Source organism: Spermophilus citellus (assembly GCF_964194105.1).
Source record: "Spermophilus citellus genome assembly, chromosome: 10".
Classification (NCBI taxonomy): domain Eukaryota; kingdom Metazoa; phylum Chordata; class Mammalia; order Rodentia; family Sciuridae; genus Spermophilus; species Spermophilus citellus.
The window spans coordinates 89384113-89410793 of record NC_138197.1 but is presented as its reverse complement, the minus strand read 5'-3'; the positions used below and the strand labels follow the sequence as shown (position 1 = coordinate 89410793).

The 26681-nt window shown below is 36.5% G+C and overlaps 1 protein-coding gene across 3 annotated transcripts in view; it reads left to right on the top strand.

The window, feature by feature from the left end:
* The first annotated feature begins 7132 nt into the window (after positions 1-7132).
* BEST3 (bestrophin 3) overlaps positions 7133-26681 on the top strand; it is a 51609-nt gene continuing 32060 nt past the window's right edge. Inside the window, exons 1-6 of one of the 3 annotated variants that reach the window (XM_081309472.1) lie at positions 7133-7371; positions 9070-9238; positions 12570-12664; positions 13120-13353; positions 25128-25282; positions 26576-26653. In XM_081309472.1, the coding sequence (XP_081165598.1) occupies positions 9087-9238; positions 12570-12664; positions 13120-13353; positions 25128-25282; positions 26576-26653 (714 nt within the window). In that variant the 5' untranslated portion in view covers positions 7133-7371; positions 9070-9086. Of the gene's footprint in view, positions 7372-9069; positions 9239-12569; positions 12665-13119; positions 13354-16336; positions 16476-25127; positions 25283-26575; positions 26654-26681 lie in introns of those variants that run through there. The other 2 variants (XM_081309473.1, XM_081309474.1) reach the window with 2 other exon arrangements.

Sequence of the window (26681 nt, the reverse complement as noted above, 5' to 3'; positions counted from 1 at the left end):
GTTAGCAAGGAAGAATTCTGATTCTCTTAAATAATGTAATGATAAATAAAAATATGGAAAAAATTCTTAAAAGGGTTTTCAAAGAGAAGCCTAAGAGAAAGAAACAACCACCTGGATTTTTACCATGAGGAAAAGAAACTTGTGTAAAACTTACTCTTTTTTTTTACCTTTTTAAGACAAGGGAATGTTTTAAATGACAAAGTAGCCTTGTCATTACTCAACAGCATCTTATGTTTCTAAAAGCAGGATTTTATGTTTTTATAGGACGGTGTAAGGTGTACTTCAAGCTGAATCCTCTGAGTGTGCTTCATGCAACTCATTTCTGTTGTTGTTGTTGTTTTAAGTTAATCTAATCATCTATGAGGAAAACAGGATGAAGGAGAACACAAGTCATCCCCAAACTATCAGAGTACATAGAGGGTAGTAAAAAGTAACAAAAGGAAGTATACATAATTCTTCATTTACTTCCATTTTTCTCTCACAGATATATTAAAATATATCAGAATGTGTTCTGAGATACCATCAAGCAGTAAATATGAACATCTGCACATCTATACTATTATTTTGCTGCTGGAAGTTGGTCATTAAAATTCCACTAAAGGACCTTTATAATTTAATCTTTACCAACTCTCTTATCCCCTCTGCTAGAAAGCATTCAAGGTCAAGAACTCTGAGGTACCTTATGAGCCATAAGAAAGTCACCACTACTTGTAAACCATCATCATTTACTGTGTCATTCTTCCGTTGACATTATTTAATGTTATCTTAAAAGGGGTGTTGGGTGCATTTGTGAAGCATCATGGGAGTGCTCAGTCTTACATCTGTAATATAGTGATGCAATGGAGTAGTGAAGAGGAAGTGAAAGGAATCAATTTATTTCTGTTTCTATCCATTTTCAGATGTTATATTGCTGTTTCCAATGCAGTAATCTCCTAGTCTTAATCTCCTAAGGACAGTAAAAGAAGAAGATGGAGAAAAGGAAAGGGAAAAAAAGAAAAGAAAGAAGGTGAGAGGCAGTATTTCAGGTGGATTGGCAGGAGAGGGCACTCATACCCCTACCCTGAATTCCCTATTTGAATTAGCAAAGGATGCAGAAACTCAGAAGAAATGTATCACAGAATGCAGGTAAAGCATTCCACGGTATGGAAAGAATGTGAAGTCGGTACTCAAGGGTCTGTCTGTCTTTTAGTTTTTCCAGAGTGCTAAAAAACCCATACCTCATAGGGAAAACATTGCCTTTTAAAAACTATTATATGAAAACAATTTATATGAAAAAGATAGTTTTAATGTCTGAATAAAAATATATGTTCACTTACTTATTCCCCAGATATTTCTGAGTGACTCTAGATGCTAAGCACTTTGCTGGACACTGGATATAAGCCATAATAACCATGGCATGTGTCCTCATGAAATTCACGTTTATGAGAAACAGTGGGAGCCTCTCTGGTCTCTTTTAAAATTTATTCACTCAATGAGGCACTATTTGAAGAACTTTATTTTCATCAGCAAACAAAACCAACAGCTCTCTACCCTCATGGAACTTCTGTCCTAGTAGAATAGAATAGGCAGACAGTAAACACGATAAATGTGCTAATCACGGGGTATATTCAAACCCCATAAGTGGTGTAGAGAAAATGCAAAAGCCAAGCAGAGTAAGGGGATCTAGAGTGCTGTTGGGAGGTGGCGGGCAGGGGCAGTATGTAGTTTTAAGTAGGGTGATCAGCTATTGAGAAGACAGTTGAGCAAGCTTGGAAGAAGTGAAGGAGACCCTCAGATATCTAGAGGAAGAACATTTCAAGCAGGAAGACCCACCATCACCAAGCCTTTAAGCTGCGACTATGCCTGATGTGTTTATGAAAAAAAAGAAAAGGACACAAGTGTAGAAGAGATTAATCCGCAGGTAAGAAAAATAGAAAATGAGAAGACCTTAAAAGAACGTACTACAGGGATACTGCCACATCGATGTTCAAAGCAGCACAATTCACAATAGCTAGACTGTGAAACCAACCCAAATGCCCCTCAATAGATGAATGGATTTAAAAATGTGGCATTTATACACAATGGAGTACTATGCAGCACTAAGAAATGACAAAATCATGGAATTTGCAGGGAAATGGATGGCGTTAGAGCAGATTATGCTAAGTAAAGCTAGTCAATCCCTAAAAAACAAATGCCAAATGTCTTCTTTGATATAATGAGAGCAACTAAGAACAGAGCAGGGAGGAAGAGCAGGAGGAAAAGATTAACATTAAACAGAGTCATGAGGTGGGAGGGAAAGGGAGAGAAAAGGGAAATTGCATGGAAATGGTAGGAGACCCTCATTGTTATACAAAATTACATATAAGAGGTTGTGAGGGGGATGGGAAAAAAATAAGGAGAGAAATGAATTACAGTAGATGGGGTAGAGAGAGAAGATGGGAGGGGAGGGGAGGGGGATAGTAGAGGATAGGAAAGGTAGCAGAATACAACAGTTACTATTATGGCATTATGTAAAAATGTGGATGTGTAACCAATGTGATTCTGAAATCTTTGTAATGTTTTGAATAACCAATAAAAAAAAGAAAAAGAAAAATAGAAAATGAGACCAGGGAGGAAATGGGAGCAAGTCACATGAGACTTGCAGGCCATTGAGGAACTTGGGCTAGTACTCTGAGAAAAACAGGAAGCCATTGAGGGGTTTCTATCAGAGGAATGACATGGCTTTCCTGGCTTACCTTTTGATAAGATCCCTCTGCTTTCATGTTAGAACAAATTGAAAAGGACAGGTGGAGAAGAAGGAAGACCTGTCAGGAAGCTACTAGAGTAACACAGGAGAACAATAATGGTGGCTCTGAAGAGGGAAGGGTAAGGGAGCTAGGGAGAAGGGTTGGTGAGGAGACAGTGTGTTTTGAAAGTGGAGCCAACAGAGTTGCTGAAAGATTGGGTTGTGGTATGAAAGGAAGAGAGGAGGTGAGGATGACCATGAGGTTTTCGGCCTTTTGGAAGGAAAAAGTTTTCATCAGGGCTGGGGATGTGGCTCAAGCGGTAGCGCGCTCGCCTGGCATGCATGCGGCCCGGGTTCGATCCTCAGCACCACATACCAACAAAGATGTTGTGTCCGCCGAGAACTAAAAAATAAATATTAAAAATTCTCTCTCTCTCTCTCCTAACTCTCTCCTCTCTCACTCTCTCTTTAAAAAAAAAAAAAAAAAGTTTTCATCAACTAAGATGGGAATAGTTGCAGGCATGTTTGAGGAAAAGGATCAGTCCAATTTGGGGCCTGCTGGGTTTGAGGTGTTCATGGAGTTAAGAGTAAGATCCAGATTGGAGGTATAAATTTGGAAGTTATGTCAAATCAAAATTTTTATTGCTGGTTCAGCCAATATGGAAATTAGTATGGAGATTCCTTGGAAAACTGGGAATAGAACCACCATTGACCCAGCTATCCCTCTCCTCATCTATACCCAAAGGACTTAAAAACAGCATACTACAGGGAGATAGCCAAATCAATCTTTATAGCAGCACAATTCACAATAGCTAAACTATGGAACCAATCTAGATGCCCTTCAGTAGATAAATGGATTTTAAAAAGTGGCATATATACACAATGGAATATTACTCAGCAATAAAAGAGAATAAAATCTGGCATTTGCAGGTAAATGGATGGAGTCGGAGAAGATAATGCTAAGTGAAGTTAGCCAATCCCAAAAAGCCAAATGCCAAATGTTTTCTCTGATATAAGGAGACTGATTCATAGTGGGATAGGGAGAGGGAGCCTGGGAAGAATAGACAAACTGTAGATAGGCCAAAGAAGTAGAAAGAGAAGGGAGGGGGCAGGGGGTTAGCTATGATGTGGAATGTGATGGACATCATTATCCAAAGTTCATGTATGAAAACATAAATTGGTGTGAATATACTTTGTATACAACCAGAGATATGAAAAATTGGGCTCTATATGTGTAATATGAATTGTAATGCATTCCACTGTCATTTATTTTTTAAAAATCAATAAAATAAAAAAAATTCATATTATTAAATATGCAGATATATTATTTTAATAATATAAAATTATGTGAAGCAAAAACTGAAGTTTCTCTTTCATTCCCTTACTCCAAACCCACTGCTGTGTCCATCAGTATCACTGTTAAGGAGCTATTATGTGTTATGAACCTAAAAAGTTGTCTGAAGAATGTTCAATGTATCATATTAGAGAACTAGAGTCAATAAGTGTTTTATTCATTTTCACATGCATTTCACTGCATAAGAAAACATGTAAAGACATCCATGTTTATGCAGAAAATTTTTATGTACCTATGTCTTCCCTTTACCCACACAATGATATAATTTCTATCACCATCTACCGTTGGTGGCAAAGTAGAATGTCACAGCTATTTTACACAATGTATTTAGTTTACAAGCTTCTTCTGTGAAATTGAATTTATATGTAATCTGTTCTATGTTGTAATATTTTTTCTTTAGCAATTTGGAATGTATTTGAGCCAAGCAGTACCATCCATTTAAGAAATGTCATTGATTATAGAGTACAGGATACACTTTCAGCTAGTAATAACTCTCTAGGCTCTAAGCTTTTATCACTAAAATAGAACAAAGTTTCCATAGCTTCCATTAGAAAAACATAACCTTCAGAATTTGAACTAATGCATTGCTGTTTTGTTGAGTTGGCAGTTACTCTATGCAAGAAAAGCAATGATGACTCCTCAAATATCCAGTCTTTTATGGGTTTAGAGCTGAAGCTATAAAACTCAATAATTCTTCTAGTCCTAGGGGTTTGCTATTTCTCCCCTGAAATCAAAGAGAGAATATTAATTGCAGAAGTGTTCTACCCTGTTTGGTTTGATATGGGGCAGAATTCTATATCCAACAACATGTATCAGAAAAACCTCCATACACCTGGGGTGCCACATGACTTATCCCAACTAGCTGCTTGTGATGTGGTTGTTAAAAAAATATGCATCATGGCAGTCAGTAAACAGAAAAACCCAAGAAATCACATAACCTGATGCTTGCTGTCAAGAAAAAATCTTGGTATCATTATTCCACAGAGCTTTGAGATTGCCTCAGGGTTTATCATGTCATTTGCTGTTAACTATAGAGATAAAATATTTTCCACAAAAGTCTAGAAGGATGAACCTTAGGCAAAATGATAACACCCCTCTATAGTGGCATGAGAGAGTATCATTCTGTTTTTTATATGTTGCTTTACTTTTTACTTTTTATAATGAGGTTACATTTAGAATCTTGAAGAAAATGTCATTTTAAATAAAAAATTTTAAAGTTTTCTTCAAAAGTTACATAAGATAAACTGCAATTTGATGTGTTGTTAGATATTTTGAAAAGATCTATAGTGGCTTGCCTCCTCTAAGGAGTTAATTTCTAAATGGCATAATTCCATATCTGTTAGAAATAGCCACAAGAGTCAAAGCTCAACAATGGGAGTTTGTCCATTCAGTTTAATTATTATTGACTAATTTGCATTCAGAATGCTCTTTTCAACCATTAATTAGTCATTCCAGAAAAACAACCTGATAGTAGAAATGAACTTAATTATGTTCGTTTAAAAATGAGATTGACAACAGTGGCTTATGGCGCCTCACAGAGGAGGCGTTCCGGGACTACCACACATCCAATAGGGGATGCAGGAGAAGGAAATATCTTACAGAATACTTCCAACATTGGAATTAGAATTTTACAAAATACTTCCAGCTATTTTGTAATCACTGAAGCTTACATTTGCTCAAAGTCCCCAATATTGATCAGTCTTAAAAGCCTTGGTAAATGTAACATCAGATCCATCCAGATCCATACTTTTCATGGCAACCCAAATAGAGGATGTGCAGCACTGTGTATATACTTTCAAAAATTCCCCCAAATGTACTAACAGAAGGAATATAGTGAGGATGTGATGATAAATAGCAAATACATATTGAATATCCATTATTTATAGGCCTCATACTGAAACCATAAACAGAGATGGGGCAAGAAATCAGACCCCTACTACTCTGTCATTGATCTAATGTACTTACAGTTTGACAAAGAAACCAGCCAAATGCATATAAAACTTAGGAATAGAAAAATAATCATATGTATTCTTGACTTTAAAACCAACATTTTACAATAAAATTTAAAAAAAAAACAACAATAAAAATTTTAAAAAAACAACATTTTATTCCAAATCTTTCTCCATGACAATAGATGTTATTTTAAAGTCATTTTCTTTTCACTTATGTGCAATGATTGGTACACACTACTTTAGAAAGTTGAAAAGGTCTCAGGAATTGGCCCTAAAATTAATTAGTCTATTATTTAAAGAATGCTGCTGAACTGTCTCTTTTAAGAAGGAAAATAGAGGCTGGGCCTGTAATCCCAGTAGCTTGGGAGGCTGAGGCAGGAAGATTGAGAGTTCAAAGCCAGCCTCAGCAACTTAGCGAGGCAATAAGCAACTCAGTGAGACTCTGACTCTAAATAAAATACAAAAAGGGGCTAGGGATATGGCTCAGTGATTAAACATCCCTGAGTTCAATCTCTGGTACCAAAAAAAGAAAAGAAAAGAAGGAAGATAGGCATGTATAATCAATCTATCAGAAAACATTTTGAATAATTTAAAAATTTCCTGGCTAACCATGGAAAGATAATAAGCATAATGAATCAGTGTGTTACTTGTTTCCATTACACTAAGCCATCACATGTGATAATTCTCTATGGTCTTTCAAGACACAGACACATTCTCATATTCATTCTCTCTCTCTCTCTCTCTCTCTCTCTCTCTCTCATATACTTATTGCTTATAATGGAGGAACATTCTCAATACCTCTCAAATTAGTGAAAATCCTGTTTATATTCTTGTCTTCACCAGTTTATGGCTTCATAAGAATGTATTCTTCATTTCAAGTACAAAAAGACTGTTCTAATTCCCCTTTTGGTTGGTAGAATCTCTTCAGAACATTTTGGGGGAAATGGACCTTTCTTCCTTGATCCCAGGATGGAGTTGAAGTGAATCTAACAGACTTAAACAACCCAACATCCTTCACGTCACCCCAGACTTCTCATTCAAAGGAGTATTTTGGGCGGCAGGTGGAGTTATAATTATAGATAGAAAAAAAGCACCATCAGCAGCTGTCACTTCTGTTTGTTCCAGCTATTACTGTCATCAGTGGGCAAATTGGCATAAACAGGCCTCCACAAGTGGAAAAACATTTAACCCTTCTGCTTGTTACACTCTGGATCCTCTCAGTAGCCAGAAAACAGAAAGAAAATCTTACTGTCCATGAGTGAAGGGTAAAACCAAGAGTGCAGCACCGACCTGAAGCATCTCTTCAGGCGGAGCCTGAAATTTGAAGATTTTCTTTCCTGTTGGAGACTCCAAATAAATAGGTTAGTGCACAGATCAACCTATGCATTTTAACTCTGATCTCAACTCTATGTGATCTTAGAGCCTAAATAGAAAGCTGAACTACTAAATGAAAGAAACATTATTTAAAACTACCATAGCTATGAGAACAAATTATGAAATGAGCTTAATGTTTTTTATGCTCCGTTCTCAATGTTGGCTGTGTTCACTTTATACAAATAGACAAGGAAAAGATGGAAAAATGAAACCAGTTTTGTGGCATGAGTCCCATCCTTTCGTAATGCCGAGTACTTAGCCAAAGACCCTGGTTCCTTTATTAAAATCAGTAATGTTGGAAATATTTGTAATTTTTTTAAAGTGCTGTGTCATTTATAGAGAAAATGGGTGAATTAGAGTTGTTTTCCCACGTCTAGATAAAGACAAAATTTCCTTGTTTATGTTGAAACATACAATGCAGCTTGCTTTATATGATAAACTGTTACAGAATTGTGTGTGTGTGTGTGTGTGTGTGTGTGTGTGTCTACTAGATACTTCTACCTGAATGCTCTATGATGTCAGTCTAAGAAGCTCTGTAATACCCTCCTCATAGATTTTCCTAAAAAAGCCAAGATTTCAGAGAAATTTCATTTTATTGCAGGGGATCCATTTAGCCAGTAGTTGAGCAGGATTTTCAAAGTTTAGCTTTTGACCATCTATCTCAAACCCTAAATATTTACCAGCTCAGTGATAAGTGTTTGAATGCCAAAGAACTCGATGAAAACTAGGCTTTGAAGCCCTATTTTCATCCAATCCACATCCATGCAACAGATCCAGGTAGAAAGAACTCCATAATAGCCTCCTTCTTTTCATCTCCAAACAGAAATTCAACCATCCTTAAGCATTTTGTGAGAATTTTCATGGGGAAAATGCATTCTCTTTTTTTTAATTTGTTTTTTAGTTGTAGGTGGACACAATAACCTTTACTTTATTTTTATGTGGTACTGAGGATCGAGCCCTGTGCCTCACGTGTGCTAGGTGAGCGCTCTACCACTGAGCCACAACCTCAGCCGAAAAATGCATTCTTCTTAATATTACGGTTGCCCAAAATTTGGGCTACCTTTGAAGTAAGCAGAGTGCTATGCACTGAAAACACCACCAGAGAGATACTGACTTGCAAATAAAGCCACCAAATTGACCCATCAATTAAGTTCCCATGAAGGCCTTGCTTCTTTTCAAAAATATATCCTGATTTCTAGGAGAGCCATAACGTCCCTGTACAAAGTTTAAGGTGAAATAAGTAGCTCTTTACATACTTTATCAGATAAAGCCCAAACAATAAGTTTGGCCACTAGTTTTGAAAATGTCAGTTAATTTAGCATATCAATACCCTAAATCCTCCTATGGATTAGGAAACTATGTTGGTAATTTTACAACATATCTCATATGCCATATTTATTGAGCAATAGCTATATAGTCTGAAAATAATATTTAGAAAGGCAATTTAAAAATTTTCTAACATAACTCTTCCCAGAGACTCCTTTCCTCCGCTTCTCCTCTAAAAGACCTATCTCTGAGCTGTTGTTTATCCTCAAGTTTCAAATTGTACAAACTAAGAAACGTGGAGGGGAAAAAAAAAGGATATGACTGGCTGGCTACTGGCTTGAGTTTCCTTTGATACACAGATTTATGCCTAATCTTAAACTTAACTTTTCACTTGTCTTTTGTCTTCTTGCTCTTCTAGAAAAAAAAGCTATCCAAGATGACTGTCACTTACTCCAGTAAAGTAGCAAATGCGACCTTTTTTGGATTTCATAGGTTACTTCTCAAGTGGAGAGGCAGCATCTACAAACTCCTATACAGGGAATTTATTGTTTTTGCTGTTCTTTACACAGCAATAAGTTTGGTGTACAGGTACTTTGCCTTGCATGTCTCCTTATGGCCATCAAATATTATGTAAGAATACAGTCTCAAAAATCCAAACCCTTTAATTGCTGCTGACTTTTGCATTATGTAACCTCTTCCTTTGCATGAACATCTTTGTTGTCTTCTCCGAAGGAAAGGGTATTTTAATCCAATACCTAACCATTTTTTAGGATGTTAAACAAACTGTAGTTGTCAGGGTCAAGGGGCTCCCATTCCAGCCCGACATTAATTGGTCATAATGTGATGTGGTACTAGTTGCACTTCAAGAGTATTATTATAGACTTAAACTGGAAGATTTATACTTAAATCCTTACTATGTGATGATTTTGAATAGGCAAAGTCCACAGAGGTATTATTATGTATGCTTCTCAATGATGTCATTCATAGTTTGACGGTGTGATTTGACAGCTTGCTGCAGTTCCATATGTAATTAACATGTCTGTGATTGTGCATATCAGGCAACTTTCCTTCCTTTTGCCTGGAAAGATGAGATCTTAACCAGGATCGTGCCCTTCAATCTTACCAGTGCCCCAACTAAAGAATTAAGGCCTAGACACTAATTTATCTTCTTTTAAAAAAATGTAGTTGTAGATGGACATCAGGCCTTTATTTTATTTATTTTTTTATGTGGTGATAAGGATTGAACTCAGTGCCTCACACTATGCTAGGCAAGCACTCTGCCAATGAGCTACAGCCCCTCCCCTAATTTGTCTTCTTTATACCTTCTGATTTCAGGGCATGTTATGTTCACAAAAGGAGGTATTTATTCTTTGTAACATCACAACCTATGTCTGTCATATTGATAGAAAATTTGAACAATGTCATGTCTAAGAAAACTTTTATGACTAAAAATTATAGCATTAATAAAATTTTATCAGAATGATAAGGGGAAGCTTTATGAGTCTTTTTTAATTAAAAATTGAATGTATACCTTTCTTCTCTGGAGGAAGCTAAAACTTGAAATGAGAAAGCTAAAGATTTTTGAGGCTGTATTTCCACCTTTTCCATATACATCAGTCTATTTTCCCTCTGCATACAGATAGACAAATTTGTGTATCATTGCTCTTATCTACATTCTTCCTTACAGCAATAAGACTCCATTTGGAGAAGAGGATATTAATTTATCTGGTTGACTATTATAAAAAGTAAAATGTGAAGAGCTATTTTGCTGTGTATCAAAACTACCATTCCAAGCAGGTGTACATATTTATGTACATGTTGGCAGAATATCTTTAGAGGGAAAGTCTTACTAAAAACCCCTAATAATTTTTTCAGATATGTTTTACATGATACTATTTTGACAATTTATTTATGTCATTTAAGCCTTCAGAATATGAAATGGTGGAAGACACAATGATGTTCCAAGATAATTATCTCATTAGTTTATTTTTACTAATGTGAGTTTATTGCTGCTGCTGCTGCTTAGAATAGAAAAGTCCTTAGAACAGTTGCAATGTCACCAGAAATGTTCATTGGGCCTCAGCTTCTCCCCCATAGCATACCTATTCCCCTCAAAATTGTATGCATATATTTTTTCCAAAGGCCAAAGAGCATATACATTTATTAACCATTAATTCAATGATTACCCTTCATTTTTTAAAGTTCAACTGTAAAAGTTTGTTAAAGTAGATTGTTTTATCTTAATCAAAAGTTTACCAAGAACTATAGGATGAGTTTGTCAAGAAAATCAAACATATCTGTAGAAAAATGTAAACATAGTTTCATTTTCATGTCTATTAATGACTTTCAGTTTTTTATGAATCCTGTTATAAGCAAATAGTTACACTTGACAAAAATTATAAGGAAGAAACAGGATTCATTGATTTGATTTTACCACTTCCTATTGTCTGAGGAAATTGGCAAAATAATCTCTATCGTATTTTCTAGCTATTTAAATTTTCTATATGACCATTATAATAAATATTTTTCTTTGGCCAGTTAGCTATAATACCAATAATTTTAAGTATGAGGCCATATGTTAAAAAGTTATTTATTTATATAATATTTTTAATTCTTATGACATCCCTGATATGTAGTATTATTATCCCCCTTTACAAATGAGAAAACTGAAAAAACTTAAAAACATGTTCAAAGTCCAAATCTATAAATGGCAGACCTGGGATTAAAACTGGGTTTTGTCTGACTCTAAAATCCATACTTTCCATATTTAAATACTCTTTGACCACTTCTACTTACATATTGGAAAATCATCTGATTGTGACTTGTTGATCATCAGTATGACCCTGATAGGCCTGTCCAACCAGTAAAAATGCCTCTCTTGTCAGCTTCACCTGACTTTAGTAATTCTGTCACCTCCTCTAAAGCCAGGACAGGAACTCCAAGCCCATCTCAAACATTTCTTCATCAATAACAGCTTCTATCAGTGTTCCACCTGCAATCTGATTGGTTTCTCACTGTTACTTCAAAACCCCTCTGCTTTCTGTTCTACTCGCCCAAAGGGGACTTTGACGGTTGTTATAATAGATTTTTCCTGGGGGTCCTTTGTCCTTTGGAACAGCTGCATTCACTGATTTATGCAAATTCACCATGTGTGTGGCTTCTCTTTCTGTATTTTGATTATTATTATTAACCTGCCTTTGGACATTTCTTCTGACTCTGAATCCCCTCCCTGCAGCATAAATATTAATAATGGTTTCATTAGATGAAATTATGTTAACAATACCAGAAAATGAGTTTGGCCAGGTTGGGTCAGATCTATAATAGCAAGGTTAAGACATTGACTAAATGTAATAATAAAAGTTTTCACCTCTGATTGTTAAATCTATTTTGTTTATATTTCAAATAATTGTGGGCTTTAAAATAAACAAATTTCAGATCCCTTGAATTACAATATATATAATCCAAAATGTGCTAAGTAGCATATTCAGGAGAAAGTAAGGTCAAGATATCAAATGTTATTACTTAATAATGATTTAACAGCTAATCCATTTAATCAATATTCTTTTTTTAAGTATTCCTGATGAATAATTGAAAGAAGGGCTATTTTATAATGTACCTTGCTCCAAATCCAGTGAGCCAATTATATAAAACTTTAAAAATATAAAATTTTTAAAATAAAATGGTTAATAAATACCACAATTTAATGGAAAATAATGTTTATGTACTAAAAACTTTAGTACTTGAAACATTAAGCAATTAAAAAGCTTTTGAGCATATCAGCTTAAGGAAAAGGAAAAAGTTACTGCTCCTTAAAAAAACTGAGAATATTTGTGCTTAATTGTTTGCACTTAATGTCACTTGCAAAGCAGGTGCAGAAGTATAATATCATAAAGGGCTGTGCATTTTATTTTTGCTCCAGATTGTTACTTACAGGAGCCCAAAAACGTTACTTTGAAAAATTATCAATTTACTGTGACAGATATGCTGAACAAATTCCAGTAACCTTTGTGCTTGGTAAGTATAGGTCACACGCAGAATGCAGCCACACAACTGTCTCCATTAGGATGACACGGATGACTCTGCATGAGAGTGTTTCTAAGCTGAGAGGCATGCCTGAAAAGCCAATGCTTGCACTAGAACCAGAATCATCCATAAAGTTTGCCTTCAGGGCTGCTTTCGCTAAATTAACACCAAGCAAGTTTGAGGTAATAATTTGCTATTGTAAGCCTTCTCTTCACTAACTCTCCATTTTTGTGATCAGTATTATAGTTCTAATACCCACTTACTGGGTGCCTGACATTACCAGGCACAAGTGACATCTTTTTCTGGAGGTCAAAATCTTAAGGTTTAGATAACTACATATTTTTGTATTCCCAACCCCTAAAAAGGCTAAAATTCTGTAAAAGCATCAGTGTCACCAATATGTCTGCTGCTAAGAAATTGCTTTATTATTTCCTCTTGTTCTACAGGGTTTTATGTTACTTTAGTAGTGAACCGATGGTGGAACCAGTTTGTGAATCTGCCCTGGCCTGACAGGCTGATGTTCCTCATCTCCAGCAGTGTCCACGGAAGTGACCAGCATGGACGCCTTCTCAGAAGGACACTGATGCGTTATGTAAATCTCACATCCCTGCTCATCTTCCGCTCTGTGAGCACGGCTGTATACAAAAGGTTTCCAACAATGGACCACGTAGTTGAAGCAGGTATTGTGAATGGCTTAACCTTCCTCAGCACTTCTCAACTGAGATAGGGTCCTCCAAAACTCTGGGAAAATCTCTTTTTCTTTCACTCAGGAAACATTCATTGTTTATCTATTTTATACCAGAAGCAATTTTTTTAATTTATTTATTTTTATTTCTTACATACATTACAATAGTGGAATTCATTGCAATCATAATTATCCATTCATAGCAATCTTTTTTAAAAAAATATATATTTTTAATCATTCATGGACACAATATCTTTTTTGGTTATTTTTATGTGGTGCTGAGGATCAAACCCAGTGCCTCACATGTGCGAGGCAAGCACTCTGCCACTGAGCCACAACCCCAGCCCCAGATTCTTTTTTTTTTTTTTTTTTTTTTTTATTGTTGGTCGTTCAAAACATTACAAAGTTCTTAATATATCATATTTCACAATTTGATTCAAGTGGGTTATGAACTCCCATTTTTACCCCGTATACCGATTGCTGTATCACATCAGTTGCACTTCCATTGATTTACATATTGCCATTCTAGTGACTGATGTATTCTGCTGTTTATCCTATTCTCTACTCTCTACTATCCCCCTTCCCCTCCCCTCCCCTCCCCTCCCCTCCCCTTTTCTCTCTCTACCCCTCTACTGTAAATCATTTCTTCACTTGTATTATTTTTCTCTTACCCCTCCTTTCATAGCAATCTTAAGAAGCAAAGATGAATGAGACATAGGCCTTGCCCTCGAAAACTTTACTTGGGAGGGGGAGGGGAGGAGGCTGCTTTAAAATAAATTTAAAATAAATGTAACAATCATCAATTTATTAAAAAAAAAACCTGTAATGCTACCATACAATTTTCCAGTACTTTATAGCTTATTTCCTTTTATAGCTATTCATTTGGACCTCTAGAAAACAGATTTGGAGAGATTATCAATTGTCCTGAATTGCACAGCTGAGTAGTGGAAGAGCCAGAATTAAAATTCAGGCCGGAAGTCTAGTTAATACTTTTCCCGAAGCATAAGTAGATTCTGGCAAGAATCAGCAATGTGGGTTTTCATCTAAGCAGATCCTAAGAAATGGCAGTGAAAGGCTGTTTCAGTGTAGATCTGTTTTCTCCTATGCTTCAAAGTAGATACAATTATTCTATCTGGGATCCTGGATACAGTATGCTGAGAACAAATTATGTTTGAGGGATGATTCTCTTTGGCGTGTAAATATTTAGCAAAGGCTCCGTTAAATCAGCCTTCAATAGGGTGAGGATTAAATTAGATAATTCTTGGCATATACAGACAATATAAGAACCATGAGATGATTGATACATTGAGTATGGTCTCAAATTAGATTGCAATCTCCAGTTTTCTTTTCTGAAATGTCCTTGAAAATAGATTTTTTGGATGAAGAATAATATTTGCATTGGCTTGTATTGTTTTGTCTTCTTTTTAAAAAAACAATTAAAATGGGCAAAATACTTTATTTTTTAATATGTATTTTTTTGTTGTAGGTGGACACAATACCTTTATTTTATTTTTTGTGTGGTGCTGAGTGCCCTCAACGTGTGCCAGGCAAGCGCTCTACCATTGAGCCACAGCCCCAGCTCATTTTGTCTTTTTTGATGGGCAACATAAGTAGAGACCAAGATCATAGTGTCAGTGTTGGAATCTTGCTAGCTATATGACCTTATGTGAGTTATATAACTTACCTGTGCCTCAGTTTCCTCATCTATAAAATGGGCTTATAGTAACTTATAATAGCACCTACCTTAAGTACCATATAGGCTAATTATGAAAATTAAATAACTTAATATTTGCAGAGTGTTCAGAACAAAGTCTGTCATTTTGTAAGTGCTGCGTTTCTTGTTACTTTACTGAAATCATCTAAAACAATAGCACCTTTGTCATTTGTGGATATGACATCCTGAGTCTTCTTGATCCACTTTGACCAGAAGGTTGCGAAAGTCAAGATGGAAGTAAAGAAGGAGGGGTGTAAATGATGTTTTTAGGAATATAGAGTGAGATGCAAGAAAGTCACAAGGTGCAAGGAGTTAATGAAGGATTTAAGTGTAGGGATGAATGGCCTGGCAAATGCATAGGTATATCATAATGTATGACTAGAAGGAACTTTTAAAAAGTTAGTTCCCCCTGTCCTCCACATTTAAAGTAGAATCCTGCTTCAGAATGATCAAGTTAAAAATGCTATTTGACAACTTAATTTTTTATCTTAATACCTAAAGAATCAAATATGTTAAGAATTACATATGGGGTTGGGGTGGTAGATCAGTGGTTGAGTGCTTGTCTCACATGCATGAGGCACTGAGTTTGATCCTCAGCACCACATTAAAAAAATAAAATAAAATATATGTGTCCATCTATAACTAAAAAAAAAAATTTTTTTAAATTACATATGGGCTTGGTCAGGTGATGCACACCTGTAACCCCGGCAATTTGGGAGACTGAGATAAGAGGATCACAAGTTTGAGGCCAGCCTTGGCAACTTAGTGAAACTGTGTTCAAATTAAAAAAAAAAAAAAAAATTAAAGAACTGTAGTACCTCAGTGGTAGAGCACTTACCTAGCCTGTGCAAGGTCTCGGGTTCAACTCCCCCAATACTGGATTTAAAAAAAAATCACCTTTAAAGAAAGACCTAAAGACAAATAAGAAAAGTCTAACCCATCCAAATTGATAAGTGTCCTTGGATGAATAAAGGTAATATTTCTCTAGTTTGGATGCATCTTTGGAACGAAGAGAGTATATTCTGACAGGAATCAGATACTGGGCCCATTTCTCAAAAGCAAATCTTAACCTTTTAGTGTCACCTTCATATACAAAGCACCTCAGGAAACCAAGACGGCTGGCAATGGAAAAGCTCTGGGGTCTAGTCAGACATGAACTCAGAAGGCTGAGCTGTGCCCTGGTCTGAGGGGCAAGTAGATAAAGGGCAGCAATTAGATAATGACATAGTTTCACTTCCTTTTGGTGTATTTTTTTTTATAACAGGGTCTACTCCTTTTAAAATGTGGATAGATGTCTGCACAGACTTGTATCCAGGCTTTTTCTCTTTTGAGGGTGCCTGGAATATTGGAATACTTCTTTCTTCCCAACTACAGAAACCCAGACTATTCCAAGGAATCTGGAAGTGAGTCATTCACTCCTTGATATACATTTTTTCCTTGATGTATATTTAAATTCATGTGTCTCAAGATTTAATCCTCTGACCCACAGACCCCTGCATCTTGACTAACCAGAGTTATTTATTTAAAATACATTTTCCTGGACCCCACTTCAGATCTGCTGGATCAGAACTATTGGATGTAGAACCTAAATACCTACATTTAAATGTACTTTCACTTAGGTTAGAGAAGTACTGAATCTTTTCTGGGATGCTTATTTTTTAAATATTTTTACTATAAATAAAAATTATAAATTTTAATTATTTATAATTTTATTTTATTTGTTTATATTTTATGTGGTGCTGAGGATCAAACCCAGTGCCTCACACATGTTAGGCAAGCACTCTACTACTGAGCCACAACCCCAGCCCCTGGGATGCTTATGTTTAAAACTCTTTCTCACTCCTTGTGCAAGACTTCAGCTTTTTATAGAAAAAAAAACCTCATTTCTAATGGCAAAGTAGTGACAATTAAGAAAGATTTAAGATTTTAACCTGGCTAGTGTCTCCAGAGTTATAAAAAGGGGATTTGGGGGCAGCAACCTGGTCAGAGGATTTGAATTAGAGATGGACTGACTGAAGGAAGAAGAGAATTGAGGGAGATGATATGATGCCAAAGCTTTTCCAGGTGCCCTTTGAGACCATCACTAATGACCTCTATAAAAAGCTTCTACTGCTATAACTCCTAAGTGTTTTCTCAAAAGCCTGAAAAAGGGTACAGGGCATAGCTTGTGCCCACAGGAATACAAGGCTTTTGTGTTAGGGAGCAGGGCAAATGTTCCAAGCCACTACTCTCTAAGCTAGGAGAGACACTTCAGAAGCCAGGTCCCTCCAAGCTGCTCCAGGGCCTGCACCCTCTGCCCATGACAACGCTGACTCACCAAACTTGCTGCTGACTCAGAGGCTGCACATGGAGTCTATTCCAAGTTCTCCCAACTGGGCACATGCCTCTGCCACTCCCTGACTGCCCTTTGCCTGTGCCAAGGTTTCTGGGAAGAATAGGAAGTTCAGGGATGGCGGAAAATGTTTGGCAGATGGCCTGACTCCAGAGCCAGGGCACCTGCTCCTGCCTGAGGGCAGAGAGGATTGGCAAATACACCACCAGGGGACCAGTAGGGTGTGGCAAAAGAGGAGTCAATGCTGGGAGCACAAAAATCCTCATCAGTTGACTCCCCTATATAAACTCACATATCAGGAAAAATATGTGTTCTCAAACTTTGGTGTGCATTACATATTGTTAAAATCAATATTGTTAAAATCAATATTTTTAAACATGTACATCCTAAGGTGCCACCCCCAAAGATTCTCAAGTGGAATCCAGGAGTTGGTATTTCTAACAAACTCCTTGGGGCTGAGATAGGTGGTCCTTTGATCACACTCTGAGAAACAATGGACCCTAAAGCAATCCAAGTTTCCCTTCAACCTCTTCTCCTTCTTACTTCAGGAAAGGTTCTTGCCTACATAGACTCAATGCTAGCCAGGAGGAAGTAAATAAGAGGGCCAGGAGAATAAGTATTAGCAGCTTCTTTTGGATCATCTGGCAGTTCCTTGATTGGAGCTAGAGAACCCAGCCACTTACCTGTTAGTCCCCAAACTTTCCTTGCTTTTAAGTTGGACAGTCAAATTAAATTTATTCTGGCAAGTAAAAAGGCCACAACACATGCTGCCAGGAAAATATGATTTACCTATAGGTGAAATTTTACAGGTTAAATTTCTCAAATGAAAAAATGAAACTTTAAAATTTTTGCTTATATAAAAGAAATGTAACAACTGAATTCAAAATAATGTCTATTATGCTGAAAAGTCCCTGAACTAATATGTTACCAATTATTTATCAGAGGGACTACAAGATAGTCTCTGTTATTTTTATCTATTGTTTACAAACCTGTTCTGGAAAATTCTAACTATTCCGATCACCTGCCTTGGAAAATGTCACTCATTCCAAGTCAAGTGCACAATTCCAGACTTCTGCTAATTCAAGTGATGACCTTAGTTGAGTGCATGAATCAAACCAAAACATTTTATCTAGTATTGCACAGGCATAAGGAAAATAAAATAATTCTCTTCAGAATTACTCACCAGAAGCACAAAGATGGATAATAGGAAATTGTATACATTCCCCTAAAAGAAACATTAGCAAAACTGATGTTAAATCTATCATGCATTGCTCATTCAACAAAACTTTACTGAATGTATACTGTATGTCAGGCACCATACTGAGCACTGGGAATACAGGCATAAACAAGAACAGGTGTGGTCCCTGTCTACAAGTTCAATAAAAACACCATAAATCTTGTCTAATAATATTAATCATTTTACAAATATATTTACAGGTGCACTGTATTTCTCCTCTTTTATATATTTATGTATGGCAATTAAACCCAGAGGCACTTTACCACTGATTTATATCCCAGCCCTTTTTATTTTATAATTTTTTTTAGACAAGATTTCCTAAGTTTCTGGGACTGGTCTCAAATTTACCATCCTCCTGCTTCAGCCTCCTGAGTTGCTGGGATTACAGGCCTGTGCCACAAACCTGACTCTACTCTTTACATCTCTACATTGCTTTATTGCCTCTAAAATGGATGATTTCCACCTATGCTTGGTAGCTTATAAGAGTGTTTAGAAGACAGTAAACTTTGAGAAAAAAAAAAGATATCTTTCCTTTTCTTAAAGTCCTAAAATCTTAACATGAAGTTCTTTGAGCTATTTTATAACTCGAGGGAACATGATGAGACTCCACTGGAATTTTTAATGACTCTCGTGATTAACAGACATACAACTAAGCAAGCCGCCCAATTGTCAAGTGGTTGTTGAATTCAAGTCCTGACTTTAGATGCATTGGCTGTAAGCCTAGCCCCATTTGATTTTTTGGCATAGATGCATCATTTAATCTGTGATTTTCTCTAAGTAAAATCAATTGAATTTTGCAGAACATTTCTGCTCTGTGGTTTGTCATTGTCTCCATTCTGCCGCCCCCTTCCACCGCCCCCTTCCACTCCATAGCCTCAGGACTTCTGGGTCTCTAAAATGTTCAACTGCTCTGTGCCATGAAAGAGATGATCAAGGGGACAGTGGAATTCACAGCTGTGCCAGTTTTTCCTGTTGGCTGAACTTTTAGAGGCTGAGTCAGTTACCTCTATAGTCTCACATGATGAGCCCGGAACAGACAGAATGTCATCCTGTGAGTGAAACTTGACTCACCTCTGTGCACTTGCTTCCCACAGGAGAGAAAGCTCAAGGCAGAACCAGCCCTCCTGGAATTCATGCCATGAATAGACAGTCTCACTTAGTCAGTGTATAGAGTTTTCCCCCCCAGTTCTGTTTTAGGAGTGACAGTTTATTCACCTAGTGTTTCTGAAAGTATGATCATTACATTATTAAGGGTGCTTATTTAAATTGCATGTTCCTAGGCAGCCTAAGGAATCTGGATCTCTGGGGTTTAGGAATCTAGGAATGCACATTTTAAACAAGTTCCAGCAGCACTGCAGGATGTTGAAATGCTCAGCACTAGAACAATTGTTCCCATACTTTGCTGCACATTGGAATCAAAGATATCTGGCTCCCACCCTAGCACTTTGGGATTCAATACCATTCTAATGTGTAGCAAAGTTTAGGAACTACAGCACTAGGGCATAGCAATTAATTCTTCCAGTTTCATCTGCAATTGCCTCAGGGCAAATGAAATTCTGGGCCAACTGCACAGGTGAGGAGTTAAAAACACTGATTTTGTGCATGCTATCTCTTGTGTGTATTGTGTAGAAGGCAGTAAACTACCAAATGGGATACTAATTTAAGTACAGGGATGACTAGAGATATTTTGCACATATCAGAAAAAATAAAGGAGTCTCTTGGTGTCCATTCAGCACTGCTACCCCAGAAACTGATTTTCTTCCTCTATATTCTCTGTGCTATGTTTCTCTGTGCTGTGAGCTGTAATTCATTGTTGGGTTAATTGTTAGTGAATGTCATGGTTAACAGACATATACAAACAAGCAAGTCCCCCAGTTGTTAAGTGGTTGTTGAGTTAAAGTCCTGACTTCAGTCAGATTCATTGTCTGGAAGCCTAGCCCCACTTGAGTTTCTGGCATAACTGTGTCATTTAATCTGAGATCTTCTATTCTCTCCCTAAGTAAAATCAATTGACTTTTGCATAATGTTTCTGCCCTGTGGTCACCTTAATGGTTTGTAACCAACATTTTTATTGGGATTGAATGGGAATACTAAAATGAATGGAATGGATTGGAATGGAAGAACACATAATTGTTTCATGGCCACATATATCTTATTGTGGGTTATGGTGGAAAACTTTTGATACACTGCCCTGCAGGATGCTGTGATTCCATCCATCTCAATCTTATTTTGCCTCTCTTTGATTTTCCCAGTCAACAGGCATTTAAAAAGTTCTCCCATTATATTTAAAGGAGATCTATAATTGAAGTGGTGGCTTTGTTGCATACATTTGGAAAACAGAGATGAAAACTAGCCAGGCACGTTGCAATCTTCCTGAACAAGTCATCCCTCTGAGAAGGGCTCAGATGCTGAATGCACAGCTTTCTTTTTCAGAAAGAACCCATTCTGCCTTCAAGTCTTGAGGTGCAGAGCTTTTAGTTCTTCTGCTAACAGAGCCTCTGCTGTAAAAGCAAAATACATCTGTCTCAGCTTCAACCAAGGAAAAATAGGCCAAGTGTACAGCAGACAAAATCTATGATGACTGGAATGTTGTTTGTCAATGTATTTAATTAGTCTTCTGCCTTGAGGGCAATAAAATTTGCCTTAAAGTAGCAAGCAGATCCTGCTCCATAAAACCACAAGTTGCAAGTCAATGCAAACATATACCTACATTGACAGATATAAATATTTTACTCTGCTTAGAAATATTAGAGGTTTTAGGGGGATAGGCAACATGAAAATCACTGAGCAGAGCTGAGCTAGCCAGAAAGAAAAGAGCTACCAAGAGAAATCTAGGCATGTGCAGTAGCAGGATAAAATAGCGATGCCAGCCAGGGCTATGGATAGGGCCTGAGGAAGCATGGCATGGAGACAGACATGTGAAGGAGACAGGGTGGTGGGAGACCAGCCAACTGATCATGCTGCCAAACTGTAGCACATCGATAACTGCAATTAACCAGCCTTAGATAATAGCCCTGTTCTGGGGGGAAAAAAGCACTGGTCTCTGGTTTAATTGACTTCAAGTGCTGATGAAAATATCATTACATTTCATAACAAATGTTCTTTGAATGGATTTGACAATCTAGAGACTTTTTTCAATTGACCAACAATTTGATTTCCAAAGATGGAATTACTTTAGATAAGATGTTTGACCCTTCAGGGAATGACCAAATTCTTCCTGCATACTCTTTAGCGATACATTAACATCTGATTCACAATCTATTTTTCTCAGTAATCAAGAATTTAGGCCAAAAACAAAACCATTAGCTTTCTTCTCTCTACATGACCCCTTCCAATCAACCGATGTCCTACATTGAGAGAAGGGCCTAACTCTTGCCTTATTGTTTGCACTAAATAAACCCTCACTCTGCATATTTGCCTAATGCTTAGAAGCCAAGAAAGGGCTTGCTTGCACAATTTGATCCATACTCCTGAATAAAAAATAACTAGAGACAAAGTAATTCTTTGGTCAAATTACAGAGATTGCAACCAACATACAAGCAGGGTCATTTTTGAAAATTAAACTATAAATCCTAAGAATATATTTGTTAGAAAATTGATATAGAATATCTGAGAATAGGCTTCCAGTTAAAGGAAGAACCGCTGCAACAAGTCTTTCAACATAAAGCCAGGCCAGGTGTGGTATGCATGCCTATTAACCCCAGCTACTCAGGAGGCTGAGGCAGGGGGATCACAAGTTCAAGACCTGCCTGAACAACTTAGCAAGATCCTGCCTCTCAAAATGAAATTTTTTAAAAAAATTGAGGTGTTGCTTATTGGTAGAGTGACTTCCTAGTATTTATGAGGCCCTGGGTTCAAAACCCAGCACCACACTAAAAAAAAAAAAAAAAAAAAGAAAAGAAAAGAAAGAAAGAAAGCATTAAGCCAAGACAGTCAAATTTAGCTGTTAACCTCTTGTAATAACATTTAATCATGCTCTGCAAGTCTTAAAAAAAAGTAGATTATCTGGATCATGTAACAACTTTGAGCTGCACTAAGAAAGAAAAGAATTTCCAAGCTTATTTTCATTTTTACCTCCAGAGAGAGTACTAATTTCTAGGCATTGGCAGAATGTTCCTAAGGTAATCTGAGTAACTTGAGTGTAATCTTAAACTTGTCTTCTGTTGGTAAATATTGTCTTTGTAATTATAACTCTGTTTATTCCAAATACTGAATAAACAGAAACTTCATTTGTTAGGACAGTGATTTTCAAACATTGCTGAATATCAGAATTTCCTGCAGAGCTTGGTAAACATATAATTGCCAAGATCCAATTCCATTAATTACCCAGAAAGACTCAAAAGAATGCTGATACCTGACCTCAGCCTAGACCATTTAAATCAGAATCTCTGAGAATAAAATTAGAATCTCTGAGAAAAGACATTGGTATTTTCTAAAAGTATCCACATGATTCTAATGTGCCAACCTAGGTTGAGAACTCCTGCTATACTGAGTGTGCTTTAGTAGGTCAAGTGGCGCCCAGCCCACTCCATGCTTAATAGGTACCTTTTGTGATTCAGAGAATCAAGTCATTTGTCTGTGGACCTTACTCCTAAAAGCATTTGCCTAGGTCAGGTCAAGGATCAATGCAACTGCACAATTCTGTGCATTGGTGACTCAAAATAGGCATATCTCATTTCTCCTTTGACATATTTTCTATTGTAATAATACCTCTTAAAACTATGTGGTAGGGAGGGATGATTATATTAAAAAAATAATCAGACTTGTAACAGTTAAAGATATGAAATGTGTTGCATTGGATGAAAAGTTGATTTTCATCTGAAGGTATTCTCAGAATTTCATAACAAAATTACATTTCTGAGACAAAAATCAAGTCAAGGTATAGGCACAAGGAGAGTCATACGGTATTATTTTTAGTAGTAAAAAACTAAAAACTATTTAAATATCTATTCAAAAAGGAAATAGAGGGCTGGGGCTGGGGTTCAGCAGTAGCCCACTTGCCTGGCATGTGTGAGGCACTGAATTTGATTCTTAGCACCACATATAAATAAATAAAATAAAGGTTTATCAAATATATATGGGAAAAGGTTATATTGCATACAATTAGCTATCATTTAATGTTACTATTAATTGAGAGAGCAGCCATTAAAAAGAATGATGCTACTTTCTATGTATTAATTTTTTAATCTCCAATAAAACTATAAAAATATACAGCCATTTGTATTAAAAAAAAAACAGGTCTATAGGAAAATCCATGAGATCTCCCTGGAAAGATACACAATAAACCATTTCCTCCAGGGAAAAAAGTGTGTGGATGGGAAATTGAGACTCACTTTCTCCATTAATATTTCTTTGGTCCTTTAGGATATCTGTAGAATTTGAATTACTCAGTCAAAATTTTTAAAACATAAAAGATTAGGAATAAACTATAAACTTTTAAAGTACATTTCTGTGTAAACAAACCCCAATATAGAGTAGACCTTAAATAAATGTTTATGAAACCTGCTACCTTATTCCTCTTCTATTATCAAATCTCTTCTTTCCTTGTGCAGGAGGGAGGAGAAGGAAAAGGCTAGCTGAAGTGTGACATAATATATTATACCTTAGCACCCACTGAGTGTTATGTATGTGCTAAGCATTATGCTAACAAACATCCCGACATATATTCATCACCTCAATTCTACAATATCCCTGTAAAGTAGATATTATCATTACTCTTTCACAGATGAGAAAACTGAGGCTCAGAGAGGTTACTGCAAGCTCAAGCAAACTGTATTTTATACACATATGCACAATTGTAGAAGCACGTTTAAAGTATATGAAAAAATACTATGGGGACTCTTTCTAAAGATATTGAAACATTTATGTATGATTACATAATGTACAATATTACTATAATACAAGCCAAGAGAGAATATTATGTGGGCACTTTACAGTGAAAAAATCTCAAGGGGAAGAATTTGGGAAAGTTTCATAGAAGAAAACATGACTATGTAGGACTTTGAAAGGAGAGGTGAAAAGGAACAGTCACATCAATCATGTGTTTAACACTGTACTAAGTGTTTTATATAAACTACCACAATGTAGTCTTTCAGTCCTAACAATTCTAAGTATTATTGTGCCAAATTTTAGATGAATAAACCAAAACCTAAAGAAGAAACTTCTCCAAATGTTCCAGTCCACATTTATTGTCTCCTTGTCACCTTCTCTATCAGAGATTGACAGCATGTGTTTGGGCACTTAAGTATGCATTGTCTGATATATGACTTGGGTGTTGTGTGCAGGCACGTGCGCATGCTCTAGTGCATGCATGCTCTCATGCACACATTCCTTATCTCTAATACAAACATAAGCTATGTGAGACAGGAACCTGTACTCTACATTCCTTTAGTGTGCCCCTTTGTTATGTTTATATCATAGACTGAAAATATGTTGATGCATAAGTGCTAAGTTTGTATAATATCACTATTGTTATTTTGCATAAAGGTTTTATGACAGCAGATGAAAGGAAAATATTTGACCACCTCAAATCTCCTCATCTGAAATACTGGGTTCCATTCATCTGGTTTGGTAATCTTGCAACTAAAGCCCGAGATGAAGGTAGAATCAGAGACAGTGTTGATCTTCAATCATTGATGACTGTAAGTACATCATAAACCATAAGTTAAAAAAAAATGCCATTTAGATCCCCTAAAGAACCTAGATATAACAAGTCAGACCAGAAAGAATCTGCTTTGTTTAATCCTGGTTCCATAAAATTAGAAACACTGGGGTAGTATCAGAAGCTACAGTGTACAGGACAGAGATAGCATACAGGTTGAATTCAGATTCTTTTAGTGGCTGTTTGGAAGCTGTGTTTCAACAGAATCCTTTGTAATAGGTTCTGTAAAAAGTGCTCCCCCACCCACCCCCAAGTGTTGGGAATCAAACCCAGGGTCTCATACATGTAGGCAAATGCTTTATCACTGAACCACACTCCCAGCCCAAAAGTGTTCCTTGATTCGTTAACCAAGGGCTGCCAAGAGACCTGAAGGATTTAGTGCCCACACAGCATATTTGCAACCCCTAGGATAAAATCTGGAGGAAAAGTAAACCTCCTAAGCCATTTCCCCAAAACTGGACTATCCCAAGCTTAAGTTAGCTTTTCAGGTGTTCCAATTATTCACCTGAAAAAGCAGTATTTTCACTACACAAAAGAGCCGTGAGTTCATCTGAGAACAAATTTACATAAGAACTGGATACATTTGTGCCACAACTGTCTCCTGCTTGGATTAGGCTGAAAGGAGTCCATAGCTTAAAAACAGCTCTCAAATTAAGATGAACTCTTCATCCCAGTCTTAGATAATAATGTATGCTCAATAGAGGAAAAGAATCGATGAAACTCAGTCCTTTCTATGCCAGTTCCTATGCCACACAAAGATGGATTTTTCTATCAATATGAGCATTCAAAAGTCTCCATTTGTAGCAAGGGGAAGATTTAGGATATATTTGCATCTCTTTTCTAAGATCTATATTAAGCATGTTTTTAAATGAGAAGGGGAAAAAATACCCTCGAAATTTGCTAACTAGAAATTACAATTTAAATATCAACCATGGCTTTCTTATCACCACTTTCACCTAATATATGTGTTGGAAATTATGGATCCTATAGAATAAGGGATATTTCTATAAAGTCCTGTCTTATTTTAATATTTTAAAGAATATGTATGTCCAGATGTTCTCACCCTTTTTGCACATTGTTCAGTGATGCTCGTTGCTTGTCATTTTCAGAACTTTCTTTTTGTAGTAGTCTTGGTAGCCAATTTATGAGCCACAGAGGCAATCCCATCACTTTACAAACCCATTTGGAAAAGACATGCCCATGTTATGAATCCCAGTTGATGTTTATTACCATACTCATCATCATATTAAATCATGTTTTGTTTCTGGCTTAGGAAATGAATCGATACCGCTCTTGGTGCAGCCTCTTATTCGGTTACGACTGGGTTGGGATTCCACTGGTTTACACACAGGTATCAAACACTTTGCATGTGATATTTT